Here is a 14,774-nt window from a genome sequence, read left to right on the forward strand (position 1 = left end):
TTAGTGGACTTAAAAGCGTTGAAAAGGTCTCTACACTTGGGTTCGGCCTGGACGGCGCCTGCTTGAGATGGGATGCAACACCCATCTTTGCTCGGCAGGTGGCAGCACCACACCAAAGGGACACCACCTGGACCAACACATGACCAACACCAAATCCACATCGCACATCAATGTATTTTCAGGGAAATGAAGCTTAGATCCCCATACAGCAAAGCTTTGGGTGGTTGTTGCTGTTGTTGTTGTCTGTTGTTGTTGTCATTTTGGATGGAAGCGTTGAGTAGAGAAAACTGAATGGAACTTTCTGTTCAAATCCTGGCTGTGTCGCTTACTGGCTGTGCAACCTTCAGCAAGCCCTCTCACACAGGCAAGCCTGCTTCCCGGTTGGCAAATCAGGGATGAGAACAAACCCAAAACCACCTCATGGTGTCACAGTGAGTCTGTAACAATCGCACTTGCTTGTGTCGGATGTTCCTGTGGACAGACTCAGGGCGGGGGTGGGCAAGCGGGGATGGGTTCAGAAGCAGAGGGAGGGGGCCAGACCCGCACAGTCATGGGGAGGGGGTGCCTGTGGTCTTTACAAAGACTGCACACAACAGTGCTGCTGGAGTCAGGAAAGTTGGGTTCAGATTTTGCAGGTGAGGGAACCAAGGCTCCCATATGACTCTCCCAAGGTCATGCCCCTCAAATAGGCAAAGCAGAGGCACCAAAACCAAACTTCAGAAGAAGAATTTGATGCATAATATTCTTGGAAAAAAAAGACTCAGAATTGTAGCATGGGAAAAATCTGAATTTCGTGAAACTTCTTTCCCATAGCAAGACAGGTGCTGCATCCCATCTCAATAACCACACAGCAGTGTGGTTTTGTGTTGTTTGCTGCACTTCACTCCGCTGGTCCCTGTTTAATGCCCACATTCTGAGAGCACCCCTGTATCTGCTCCTTCCCCCTAAGATAACATGGGGGAGGTTAAGGATGTGAGGGGAGGAGAGGAGGAAGCCATCCAGCCATCTGGAGGTCGAGAGACTCGGGCTCAGCTCTGGGCTCTGCCTTGGCTTACTAGGCCTCAGTTTTCCCATCTGCAAAATGAGGCTATGGGACCAGTGGTCCCTTGGGAGCTTTGGCAGCTCTGACTTTTTATGAAGACTTTGGTTTCCCCTTGAGCTTCCCTGACCATCTCCCTGGAAGATACTCCCTGCAACACAGTCACTATTCCATTTCCATTTTATTTTCTTCAAGGCACTTATTACCCCATGAAATTATCTTGTTTTTTGTTTGTTTTCTGTCTAGACAGTAATCTACTGTCTACTCCATGTGAGCAGGGACTTTGTGAGTGAGCTGCTATGACCTTGGCACCTAAAATAGTGCTTGGCATGTACTAGAAATGAACAAACAATTGTCGAATAAGTGAATGAAGGGCAGAGAACATAGCCCCTTACTCTCTGAGATAAGCCCTTCTGTCAACTCCTCAGTTCTGCCACCCCTATTTCTCTCTCTCTCTTTCAGACGTGCTGAACCTAACTAAAGCACCTTCAGGTGAGGTGTCCTGGCCTCAAAAGTCCAGCCTCTTTCTTGGCTCCAGACAACTCCAAGCCGAGGCCTTTACTGACGCCTTGTGGCCATGGGGACACATAACAGGGACTGGGAGTATTCTCAGTGGGACATGATCAATCCCAGGTGGCCCTGCTTCCCTCCCTTCCAGCCAGCATATATGAATCACCTGTGTGCCCAGCCTTGCTCTGGGGACAGTGATGACCCCAGCAGATGTGTATCTTTTCTTTTTTAGAGACAGGGTCTCACTCTGTCGCCTAGGCTGGAGTACAGTGACACGATCATAGCTCACTACAACCTTGAACTCCTGGTATCAAGTGATTCACCCTCCCCCGCCTCCCAAAATGTTGAGGTTTACAGGTGTGAGCCACCGTGGACTGGCCGCAGATGTGTTTCTTGCCCTCCAGGAGTTGAAGTCACACCAGGCTAAGGAGAGAGATCGTGGGGTCCAGGAGAGGATTTAGGGGAAGTCTGGCAGGGGTGAGTGGGAAGTAAGGGCAGACCCTATCCGAGTTCTGGGCAGACAGGGCAGCTTAGGTCTCAGGCCTCAGATCCTCCTGCCAGGGTATCTGTTTGACAGCAGTCTTCCCACCTCTTCCAGGAAATCCTTCACGCCTCCCACTCATTTTAGAGCCTGTTTGGGAAAAAAAGAAAGAGAAGAGGACATGCCTGGTGCCCAGAGAAGCCATTTGGGACAAATACAAAGTTGTTGAAGGAGTATTTTTAAAATCCTCTGTGATGTATAATCTAAATCTTCTATGATATTGCTTCCAGTAAAATCCACCTCTTAGCTGTCTTCACCAGGTCTTGCTGTGATAACACCATGAAGAAAACAAACCCCTGATCTCAGTGGCCTACAAAATCAACGATTATTTCACACTCCTAAGTCTCCAAGTCAACTGCAGTTCAGCTGATGCTGGCTGGGTCAGGCTGGACTCTCGAATTCAGTCTAGGTCAGGTCTGCTCCACATGCCTGCCTCTGGACCCAGGATGAAGAAACAACGGTGATCCGAGGCTTTCGAGGTGGAAGAACTTGCCATGACTCTATGGCCTCCACTTGAAAAAGGCATACGGTCCTTCCTACCTACCTTCGCTTGGCCAAAATACATCCCATGACGAAGCCCAAAGTCAGGGGGTTGGTAGAGTGGATGCTATGGGGCTCCACCCAGATCCACCCTTCAGAGCCTGCTGGGAATCGTCTGCTGGCTCACAACTGTGTTTCGCATTGGGAATTGCCCTTGGCCACAGGGAACTGCTTCACCCAAAGTCATGGCCATGATTGGCTGATGATTGGCTGACGGTTTCCTTTGAAGGAAAACAAAGGCCTGCCTTCAGTTTAGCACAACTCTTCAGGGATAGATGAGCTCCAGGGCTCCTGAGGATCACCAACCACCTCAGTTGCCATCGCATAGTAGATCAGCCTCTCCTCCCGCCTTCCTTATAGATGAATCTCCTGAGCACACTCCCCTGAAAGCCTGCATACTACTCTCTGTCTCGGAATTGGTTTCCAGGAAACCTACTGTAAGACAGATAGGCAAGTACACACCATGCAAGGGTAACCATGGCAATGGCAAGGAAGAAGGAAGGTAGACTTTCAGACAAAGAATACAATCGACTACAATAGTTACAGAAAGGATGCATCATGGAGACAGAGCTCTTTTGCCTGCAGCAAAATGCTAGGCACATGCTCAATGTGTATGGAAGGGGAGAATTGAGGCCATCTCTGGGAGTTCCCCATTTTTGATTGCACTGATTATATTTTATATATTAGTATTCCAAATAGGTTATGCTGTAGCAAAGGTTCCTGGGCCTTCAAAAAAGGGTTTTCAAATCACTTGGTTCCATGATGTCTACACCTCTGTTCAGCTCTGCCAGTTGGAATGGGGCAAACCTGAGTGATTCTCAGATCCTGTGCATTTACAGCAGAAAATGGGTCCTGTCGGTGGGTGAAACCCCCACTGCAGGTGTCATTGGCTGAATAGCATCCCTCCAAAATTTATATGCTGAAGCCCTAACCCTCAGTACCTCAAAATGTGACTGCATTTGGACACAGGGCCTTTCAAGAGGTGATTGAGTTAAAATGGGTTTGTTAGGGTGAGCTCTAATCCAATATTACTTGTATCCTTATAAGAAGAGGTGATAGATACATCGACAAGCAAAAACCAACCCCATTAAAAAGCAAGCAAAGGGCCGGGTGCGGTGGCTCAATCCTGTAATCCCAGCATTTTGGGAGGCCGAGACGGGCGGATCATGAGGTCAGGAGATCGAGACCATCCTGGCTCACACGGTGAAACCCCGTCTCTACTAAAAAAATACAAAAAACTAGCCGGGTGTGGTGGCGGGCGCCTATAGTCCCAGCTACTCGGGAGGCTGAGGCGGGAGAATGGCGTAAACCCGGGAGGCGGAGCTTGCAGTGAGCTGAAATCATGCCACTGCACTCCAGCCTGGGCGACAGAGCGAGACTCCATCTCAAAAAAAAAAAAAAAAAAAAAAAAAAAAAGCAAGCAAAGGATAGGAACAGACACTTCTCAAAAGAAGATATACAAGTGGCCAGAAAACATAAAAAATGCTCAGCATCAGTCATCACTAATCATCAGAGAAATGCAAATGTAAACTACAATGAGATACCATCTCACACTAGTCAGAATGTCTATTATTAAAAAGTCAAAACATAACAGATGTTGGCGGGGTTACAGAGGAAAGGGAATGATTATACATTCTGCGTGAGAATGTAAATTAGTTAAGCAATTTGGAGAGTTCTCAGAGAACTAAATATAGAACTACCATTCCACTCAGCAATCTCATTACTAGGTATATACCCAAAGGAAAATAAATCATTCTACAAAAAAAAAAACACGTGCACCTGTATGTTTGTTGCAGCACTCTTCGCAATAGCCAAGACATGAAATCAACCTAGGTGCCCATCAGTGGTAGACTGGATAAAGAAAATGTGGTGCATGTATCATGGAATACTATGCAGCCATAAAAAGAATGAAATATCCTTTGCAGCAACTGGAGCAGCTGGAGGTCATTATCCTAAGCAAACTAATGCAGAAACAGAAAGCCAAATACCGCATGTTCTCACTTATAAATGGGAACTAAACATTAGTTACCCATGGACATACAGATGGCAACAACTGACACTGCAGACCACAAGAAGGGAGAGGGAGGGAGGGGATCAAGGGTTGAAAAACTACCTGTTGGGTACTGTGCTCACTACCTGGGTGACAGGTTCTGTCGTATCCCAAACCTCAGCATCATGCACATCATGCAATATACCTTAGTAACAAATCAGCACATGTATCCCCAAATCTAAAACAAAACTTGAAAAAAGAAAAGAAAAAGAAAATTAGGAACACAAAGAAGAAGAAGAGGAAGAGCAGGAGGAGGAGGAAGAGGAAGAGGAGATTATTAGGACACGGAGAGAGACCTCAGACCTGTGTACATAGAGAACAAGAGATAATCATGCAAAGATACCAGAAGGCAGCCTCTATAATCAAAGGAGAGAGGCCTCAGAATGAAACCAACCCTGCTGATAACTTGGTCTTGAATTTCCAGCCTCCAGAACTTTGACTCTGTGATCATGCATTTCTGTTGTTTAGAACTCCCAGTCCATGATATTTGCTATGCCAGCCCACACAGACCAACATACCATGGTAGCAGCTATCACGGTCCTGCTATACATAGAGGTGAGTGGTAGGGAAAGATGTGCCCCTCAACTTCTCAGAGGGAAAAATGAAACTGTTTTAACAATTGGAGTTGTCAAAAGTACGTGAAATATGGCCCGGTGCAATGGCCACTGCACTCTGCACTCTCAAAAAAACAAAAGTACATGAAATAAATTATCTAAATAGAGAAATAACTGCATGGGATTTCTTAGATCTGCAAGGGTGTAAACATCGCCACATACTCAGAGCTGAGCCCCTTGGTGAGCTTCTGAGAAGTGAGCTTCTGAGCCTGGGCCTCCAGAAGCCTAATAGCTTCTGCTTTTGCCCTATTGCCGTATGAAGAAGCCCAGTCTAATCTACTGGAGGATGAGAAGCTCCATAGAACAGAGACAAGCCTACTTGCCTGCAGACCAACTCACACCAGATTGCAGACATGTGGGGAAGACCCTCATGGGCTATCTAGCCCCTGTCGATGCCAGATGATTGCAAGCACATTAGTGACCCCAGGTGAGACCAGCAGAGCTGTTCAGCTGAGTTCACCCCAAATTGCTGACCCACAGAATCAAGAGTAAATAAAATAAAATAGTTGTTATTTTAAGCCATTAAGGTTTTTTGTTGGTGGTGGTTTGTTTGTTTGCTTTGGAGACAGAATCTTGCTCTGTTGCCCAGGCTGGAGTGCAGTGGCATGATCTTGGCTCACTGCAACCTCCACCTCACGGGATCAAGCAGTTCTCTGCCTCAGCCTCCTGAGTGGCTGGAACTACAGGCACGCACCACTATGCCCGGCTAATTTTTGTATTTTTTAGGAGATGGGGTTTCATCATGTTGGCCAGGCTGGTCTTAAACTCCTGGCCTCAAGTGATCCGCCGACCTCGGCCTCCCAAAGTGCTGGGATTACAGGCATGAGCCACCACATCTGGCCTAAACCATTAAGTTTTAAAATAAGTTGTTACAAAGCAATAAATAAATGACACACGAAGCTAAAACTGTATCTGCTGTCAAGGCCGTATTTGATGACAGTTTGGGGACTCCCAGAGCCACCTGCAAACTCTCCTTGCTGAGCCAGGCAAATTTAGAAGATAAACAGTAGCTGTGCATTGGTTAATTGTGCATCTGTCTCCCCCAGGGGCTGGATGACCTCAGGGCTGTAACTGGTTCTCCCGTGTCTGTTCATCCTGTATATTGTGCTGAGCCAGGGTCTGGCATACAGCAGGTGCTCAATAGACGTTTAACTCAATTAGTGAAATGTCATGGGACTTGTTTGGGTTACCAGCACCTCCTGCTCGGGTGACTGCAGCAGTCTCCTACCTGCTCTCCCCACACCCACACTTGCTCCCTCAAATATATTTTCCATCCCAGGAAAAAAAATTCTAAAATGTGAATCTTCCCCAGTGTGCTGCCTGAGAAAAATATTTTGTCTCCCCACTGCTGTCATAGTTAAGCCCTATCTTTTTGGAATGATTTATGAAATCCTGCAAACTTTGACCCCTAATTCTAAAGTCCCATCTTGCACCCACCCCTCTCTCCCTTGCTGTCTGGGCCCAGCCACGGGATTTCTTTCTGTTCCTTTCATCCACCACACTCCCTGGTGCCTCTGGACTCTTTCACATGCTGTGCCTTTTCCTGGAACATTACCATCACTGCCACCACCCCAGTTCCCAGGTCTGGCTCCATCCTACCCATCCTTCAGTACATTTGGTTGTCCATTTTGTCTGATTGAGAGATGACAAGAAGTATGGATCTACACTGATTTATGGGCAGTGGCTAATGGTTTGGCTGGATGGTCAGGGGCTCAGAAAGCACAGACCTGGAGGACTGGCCGTAAGAAAAACTGGGAGAGACTAGTAGATGGACTTTCAGAAATGACACAGAATATGAAGATATTTGTATTCCAAGTAAAATCTCACCGAAAGGCATCCATGGCAGAGGCAGCTCTTGATAATTAGATGGACAAGATGGCACATTGGATGGATGTCAGCCAGCCTCTCTCCCCGGTCTCTCCAGCCCATTATCCATATGTTCATGTACGACGTGGTGATGGTGGCCAGAATGGAGACTATTTATGGGTTCAACAACATGAACTGAACTCGTCAAGGCTGATCTTACTAATGCCACTGTATGTCCAACCTACCACCAGCCAAGACAAATGCTAAATACTTAATATGTCATCCCTCTGCAGGGGTCCACCTAGCCACTTGGTGCCAGGTCGATCCCACTGGACCCTTTCCATCATGAAGAAGGCATAGTTTATCCTTTTTGACATAGCCAGGATATAAGGTTCCAGGAATCCAAGGGAGCTGGTGAAAGTGGCTTCTCTCACTATGACACCAAATAACCCGCCATATTAGTTTCCTGTAGTTACCATAACAAATTACTGTAAACCTGGTTGCTTAAAACAACAGAAATTTATTCTCTCACAGTTCTGGAGGCCAGAAGTTCAACATCAGTTTCACTGAGCCCAAATCAAGGTGTGTGCAGGGCTGTGCTCCCTTCAGAGCTCCAGGCAAGAATCCACTCCTGGATTCTTCCAGTTTCTTGTGGCTGCTGGCATTCCTTAGCTTGCAGCAGCATCACCCCAGTCCCTGCTTTCATCTTCATATCACCTTCTCCTCTTCTGTGTGATTTGATCTCCTTCTGCCTCTCTCTTAAAAATACATTTGTCACTGGATTTAGGCCCACCAGACAGTCGGATAATCTCCCCGTATCACGATCTTTAATTTAATCACATCTGCCAAGGCCCCTTTTCCTTATAATGTAACATTTGCAAGTCCCAGAGATTCGAACTTGCTATATTTGGATGGCTATTATTTTGCCTACTCCACCCACTCACAAAACTTCTGCCTCTGGTCCCTGTACCATTGAGCTCTGCTAGTTTGGAGGTCTTAGTTTTCAAGGGAAGGGAGGCAACACGGTTTTCATTACATTGAATGTTTAAACTTCAACTGGGCCATTGTGGGCTCCTCATGCCACTGAGCCAGCAGGCATGTAAAGAGTTAATACACTGGCTGCATGACTGATCTTCATTACTGGGGGAGAAATTGGTTGCTGCCACACAACAAGGCAAGGAGGACTAAGTCTGGAACCCAAGGGATTCTCCAAGGCCTTTCTATAATAAGTACTTCCATGTGTGATAGCAAAAGTCAATGAAAAGCTGTGGCACCCACCCGTGCAGGACCACTGAGGATTCAGACTCTTCAGGAATGATTATTTGGGTCACTCCACCATATAAAGATCCTTGGCCAGGCACAGTGGCTCACGCCTATAATCATAGCACTTTCGGAGGCCGAGGCAGGCAGATCACGAGGTCAGGAGATCAAGACCATCCTGGCCAACATGGTGAAACCCTATCTCTACTAAAAATACAAAAATTAGCTGGGTGTGGTGGCGGGCGCCTGTAGTCCCATCTACTCGGGAGGCTGAGGCAGGAGAATCGCTTGAACCCAGAAGGTGGAAGCTGCAGTGAGCCGAGATCATGCCACTACACTCCAGCCTGGCAACAGGGCGAGACTCTGTCTAAAAAAAAAAAGAAAGAAAAAAAAATCCCTAAAAGGCTGAGGTGTTGGCTGAGGGCAAAGGAAACATGGAAGGGCAGTGGAAGAAGGAAATTATTCATGCCCACCATGGCACTGTGACCAGAGATACCAGAAGGAGGTCGATTGCAGCTATGCATATTTCCTTCCTTGCTTGGGATGTGTGTGCATGTGTGTGTGCACTGTACATATTATTTTTTCCTCCCTCCTCTTTTCTCCCATATTTTATACAAACATTGTATGTCTAGATCAACTTTAGTGTTTAGTTGTAGGTGGAATTGTGCCTGAGTAAGAGGAATACTTAGCCCAAATATGGATTCAGTGACTAAACCCTGGAGATGGATGCATCTGTTGGACCGTGGGACATTGTGTTTCTCCCATTTGGGGGAGGGGACTAGAGTGTCTTCATTTGTATAAACGACAGTTTCATCTTACTAGGTGGAAGTTACTGTCGTTATATGGCAGTTCAAGTATGTGTGGATTGATGTTTGTGGAAACTGTGTATCCAAGGGGGTGGCCTGTGCCCATGTTATTGTCTTTCAGTTCCAAGTGCAACCTTCTAACTCTGTGATACTGGGGCTGGGACTCTGCAAACCACATCACTCCTTTGTTCCCTAGCTTTGACAATAAGGGGCACTAGGGGAAGATTGGAAGGCAGGAAAAGTGGAGACTTCTCTCTTCCTTTGCTTCCTATCCTTATCAGCGACAGCCAGGTTGCAACAGTTGATCCTAGACTTCGGCTTTTCTCCCGTACTCCCAGACAAGTCTCATTGTATCCCCCAAGAGGTACCAGCACCAGCCAGGGAGTACCTCTTTTTCAGACCTCTGAGCCCCAACACCACCAGGCTCTCTGTCTGCAAGCTTGTGGGTTCTGATAACCCCAACCTGTTTCCTATACTCCTGCAGCTCTAGGAGTGGTAACTGCTTTCTGCAGTTATTTTCTCTAGCTATCTCAGAATCACCTAGAGAAGGGCCGGGCGCGGTGGCTCAAACCTGTAATCCCAGCACTTTGGGAGGCCGAGATGGGCGGATCACGCGGTCAGGAGATCTAGACCATGCTGGCTAACATGGTGAAACCCCGTCTCTACTAAAAAATACAAAAAATTAGCCGGGTGAGGTGGCGGGCACCTGTAGTCCCAGCTACTTGGGAGGCTGAGGCAGGAGAATGGCGTGAACCCGGGAGGCGGAGCTTGCAGTGAGCTGAGATCTGGCCACTGCACTCCAGCCTGGGCGACAGAGCGAGACTCCGTCTCAAAAAAAAAAAAAAAAAAAAAAAAAGAATCACCTAGAGAAAATTCTCTTTTGTTGTTTCAGCCCTCCTGCATCAGTGCAACCCATCACCTATAATAAATTCTTTTTGCTGAAAAACTTAGTGTTGTTTCTGCCTTCCTGACTTGATCTTGACTGATGCAAACTATTAGGAAAGTGGGGCCCACTTTTTACTGGGCACCATGAGAGGTCAGCCTGTCCTGACATGTTTAAGCACCTAGATCTCACTGTGCATGAAACCAAATCTATCCCCTGGACTTCTTAGTTATCTGTGCCAATAAGTTTCTTTGTGTGTGTTTGTTTAAACCATATGGGGTTGGGTTTTTGTTGTATACAACAAAGAGTCCTGACTAATCCAAATCTCCTTGTCCCCATCCCCAAACCAGGAGCCTCACCTCACAGCCGCTGAACAAAACCAAGAACAATCACCTCCTATTGAAAACTTTAATGAAACCAATAAGTTAATAAGTTAACAAAGTGAGGTACTTGCATATCCGAGAACCGAGTTGATGGGGGAACCTCGATCATGGAAGGAAGGAGGGCTTCTTCCCATGTCTCCTTGGTCATAGGGTAATCCCATTCTCCTGGCCTTCTCCACAGCTGTCTCTGAATGGGTGGAGGGGTGGCTCTCTGGGGACAGTGCAGTGCAGGTGGGGTGAGCCAGGAGAGGCTCCATCCAGGGCATGATGGTCACGTGCAGAGGGCAGGTTGGGGCAGAGGCTGGGCACCATGGACTGAGCAAGATCCAGTCCAAACCCTGGCGCTGGTGCATGCAGGTCCCCAGCATGAGATGCAGGCAGCGTGGCCTCGGCCCCTTGTTCCCACAGAGGGTTGCCATTGGTCCACTACCCCTCATCTTCCTGCCACCTGCATTGGCTTTGCAGAAGAGGAGCAAAGGGGTGGGGATAAGAAAGTGTTCCTGGGGTGAATGGGGGCTTATGCCCGGATGTGGGGCTGCCAATTGAAGAGAAGAAGTGGGGTATGGAGGGACGGGGGACAGTGCATGTGAAGCCAGATGCATGGTTGGTATAGCTATTAGACGCATTCTTATTCTCTCTGGGAGTGAGAGTGACTAGGAAGGCACAGGCCTGGCTAGAAGCGGGCCTGGGATCTCTCCAGTGGTGTCAGGCCTGGGCTTGAGTTGTGCTGTGGAGACAGGGAGGTGGGCCCTTGGGGACAGGCAGAGGCAGTGGGTTAGGGCTCCTGGACCAGACAGGAGATCTTCTTGAAGAAGGAGAGCAGGTAAAGGTCTGGGTGGGGACTAGAGAGCTCTCGGGTTACTTCAAAGCTCCTTCCCCTGCTCAGATGGAGTTGGGGGTCTTCCTCTTAGTGGACGTCACCCTGCAAGGCCAGTCTGCTGGCATCTGCTGCAGAGGCCCAGGAGCGGCTGAGTGGCTCTGCGCTCATGTCTCCAAGTGTGTCATGTCATTGCATGTTTGAGAGTGAGAGGCTTTCTCCCTGTCTGGAGAAACTAAAAGGCTATGTTTGTGTGATCATCCACGAAGCACTGTCTGGGAGTTTTGGGGAGGATACAGAAACTTGTGTTGACTATGAGTGGTGTCTGGAGGGCCAAGGAGGGGAGTGGCCACCCAGCAGGAGGAGGGAGCCCCCTGGGAGCTGACACTTGCAAATGGGAAGAAAGGCCCAGGCACTGCCCTTAGGAGAGGGCAGGGGAGAAACAGGCCCCATGCTAGGAGGCGAAGGAGTGATAAGCCAAAGAATAGGGACAGGGTGGTAGCCAAGCAGCCTGAGACCAGCTACTGCTGGGGGCCCAGCTCCCAACGGGGGAGGGGCAGAGAGACCCCATGGGGGTCCCCAAAGTTGCATATTTGACATAGTTTGCATATATGGTGCCCACCTGCCTTGTGGCAGGGTCCTGTGCTTTGTGGGTACCTGCGGGGGCACCTTGGCCCACCCCCAAGTGGGGCGGGGACTTGGCGGGAGGGGCTTCCCTGCTGTGTCCGAAGGGTGGGCCAGAGACCTCACCTTGCATAGCTGGAAGCTGGGTCAGGGCCCAGGGCCCCAGCGCCCGCTCCCACTCCCGGGGCTGTGCCCCTGCCAGGCGGGCCACATCGGGCCTTGATGGAGTGGGCAGGGCACTGGGGGGCCCAGAGGCCTCGGGACAGCCGCTGCTGCCGCCCTCTGGGCGACCTGGCATCTCACGCTCCTGAGGTGGGGAAGGGGCGCTGGCACCCACAGCAGGTACCACGCCCACCCAGGCAGCTCAATACTGCGTGTGGCCTCTCTCCCCGAGAGGGAGTGAGTTCAAGTACGAGAGGAGTCCGGAAGCCTCAGAGGGCGGTCGGAGCGCCAGGCCGCGGGGCTGGCCGTGTGCTGCTCTGCCCCTGAGAAGTCCCTTAGTCCATGTTGGTGCTGACCGAGCGGGAGATGCTGAGCGTCTGTGCGGAGACGGAGATGTCCTCGTGGTCCACAGGGCTGTGGTAGTCGGAGGTGATGTCGGGGTCGAACAGCGGCACTTGCACAGTGCCCAGGCTGGCCGAGGTGCCAGAGCGCAGGCAGCGCGAATAGAAGCCCAACAGTAGGTCCAGCTTGTGCTCGATGGACTGCACCTGGGGATGGGGCGCAGCTGGGAAGCGGCGCCTGGGACCCGAGGGGATGCGGCCGGGGGCGGGGCTTGGGTCTCCGGGCAGAGCCTAGCTGGTGGGCGGGGCTTATCTGGGGAGCACTAATCCCGCTTGGAAAGGTGGAGCTTGGCTAGAGAGAGGAACGAAGCTGGGCACTGGTGCATAACCGGGGAGTGGTCAGGTGTGATCGATGGGGATAGTCCACGAGCTACGGCGACAACTGAGAGGCGGGGTCAAATGGAGTAAGAGGATCTGAGGTAGGCTTATCTGAAGCCTATGGGCGGGCTTATGCAACCTGGGGGGCGGGGCTTAGCAGGAGAGGGAGGGTTTATGGGAATGTCTGGCGGCGGGGACTGGGGCTTCGGCCGGGGAGCGGGCTCTCAGGCCTTCTCCCAGACGCTTGGGCTGCGGCTGTGGGAAACACACCCTCCCCGTGTCCAGTCACCGCGGCCCCCAGAGCTTCTTGGTATGGCCAGCTCCGCCACCCCATCCTACACTCACCTGCTTCTCCACCTTGACGACGCGTCCCATCATGCTGATTTCATCCACCACCTCCGCGTCGGAGGGCCCCTTGTCGCCCTTCTCCCGGGCCTTCCGGTCCCCGGGCCCCCGACCCACAATTTGGTCCACCCTATGGGTAAGGGAACCATCAGAGGGCCCGGACACACGCCGCCCCTCCCTTCCACAAGAATTCTAGGTTGCCTGATGAAGGAGAAGGCAAGACAGGCAATCTGAGGGAGGGGCCATTGTCCTGCCAGATGGAGGCTGAGTTGGGGGTGGAGGGACTAGTCCCTGCTCTGGGGGTTCTCCATTGGTCAAGCAAAGGCACCACACACAAACCTGACAAGTAAAACAACCGCCTGGTGAAAGGAATGGAAATGGTGGACTGGGAGGCCCAGTGCAGTGGCGCATGCCTGTAATCCCAGCATTTGGGGAGGATAGCGAGGGAGGTATCACTTGAGCCCAGGGAAGTTGAGACAGACTAGGCAACATAGCAAGCCCTCCTCTCTACAGAAATAATTGTTTTTTAATTAGCTGGTCATGGAAGCTCATGCCTGTGGTCCCAGCTACTCAGGAGGCCGAGGCTGGAAGATGACTTGAGCCGGGGAGGTCGAGGCTGCAGTGCACTGTGATTGCACCACTGCACTCCAGCCTGGAAGACAGAGCGAGACGCTAGCTCAAAAAAAAAAAAAAAAAAAAAAAAAAAAAAAAAAAAAAAAGATGGACTGGGAGAAAGGGGAAAGAGGATGGGAGGAGTGGACACATGTGGGAATGTGACTTTTAAAGTGGGTGGACAAGGCTAGAACTGATCTCACCTTATTTTTCTGCTCTCCTTTGCAGCAAAATTCTTGAAAGTGTTCTCTCTATCCTCTACCTCCAATTCCTTTCCTCCCCCTCTCTCTTAAACCTACTCCAGTCAGGCTTTCACCCATGCCATTTCACCAAAACTACTGTTGTCAGGTTTTGATCAATTCCTGTCCTCATTTTACTTGACTTACTAGCAGCACTCCACACATCGGATCACCCCTTCTTCCAGCAAACCCTTTCTTCATTTGAAATACCACCCCCTCCCAGTTCTTTTCCTTCTTCCCTGACCTCTCCTTCACTGTCTCCTTTGTTAGTTCCTCCTCTATCTCTGCACCCTGGAAACACTGCAGGATCCAAGGCTCACTCCTGGGACCTCTATTCTCTATTTACTCCACTCACTAAGTGATGTCTTCAGATCCATAATTTTCAATTCCTCTACACTTTTGACACCAAATTTTCATCTCCATCCTGTACTTCTGCTCTGCACTCCACACTTCTCTATCCAACTGCCACATCAACACTCTGCTTGAATGTCTGGTAGGCATCACAAATCCAGCACCTCCCAAATCTCCTGACCCTAAACTTGCTCCATTCATTGCCTTCTCCATGTCAACGAATGGCAACTCAATTTTTCCTCTTGCTGAAGCCAAAAACCTTAGCTTCATCCTTGACTGTCTTCTTTCTCTTAACACCACATCAGAAAACCTTGCCTACAAAATGTATCTAGAATCTGACCACTTGTCCCGCCTCTGCAGCTGCCACTCTGTTCCAAGTCTCCCCACAGTCTCATGCATGGAAGTCTGAAGCAGGCTCCTCATTGGTCTACCTGTGTCCACCCTCACTCCACTAAGTCCATCCTCAACACAGC

At 49.8% G+C, this 14,774-nt stretch overlaps 1 protein-coding gene across 2 annotated transcripts in view; it reads right to left on the bottom strand.

Moving 5' to 3' along the window:
- Positions 1-10,443: 10,443 nt before the first annotated feature.
- Positions 10,444-14,774, bottom strand: part of KCNQ4 (potassium voltage-gated channel subfamily Q member 4) — a 56,899-nt gene continuing 52,568 nt past the window's right edge. For both annotated transcript variants that reach the window (XM_015136666.3, XM_077961712.1), the window contains 2 exons: positions 13,100-13,229; positions 10,444-12,583 (listed from right to left, as the gene is read on the bottom strand). In XM_015136666.3, the coding sequence (XP_014992152.1) occupies positions 12,371-12,583; positions 13,100-13,229 (343 nt within the window). In that variant the 3' untranslated portion in view covers positions 10,444-12,370. The remainder of the gene's footprint in view (positions 12,584-13,099; positions 13,230-14,774) is intronic.

This window comes from Macaca mulatta, chromosome 1 (genome assembly GCF_049350105.2).
Source record: "Macaca mulatta isolate MMU2019108-1 chromosome 1, T2T-MMU8v2.0, whole genome shotgun sequence".
Classification (NCBI taxonomy): Eukaryota; Metazoa; Chordata; class Mammalia; order Primates; family Cercopithecidae; genus Macaca; species Macaca mulatta.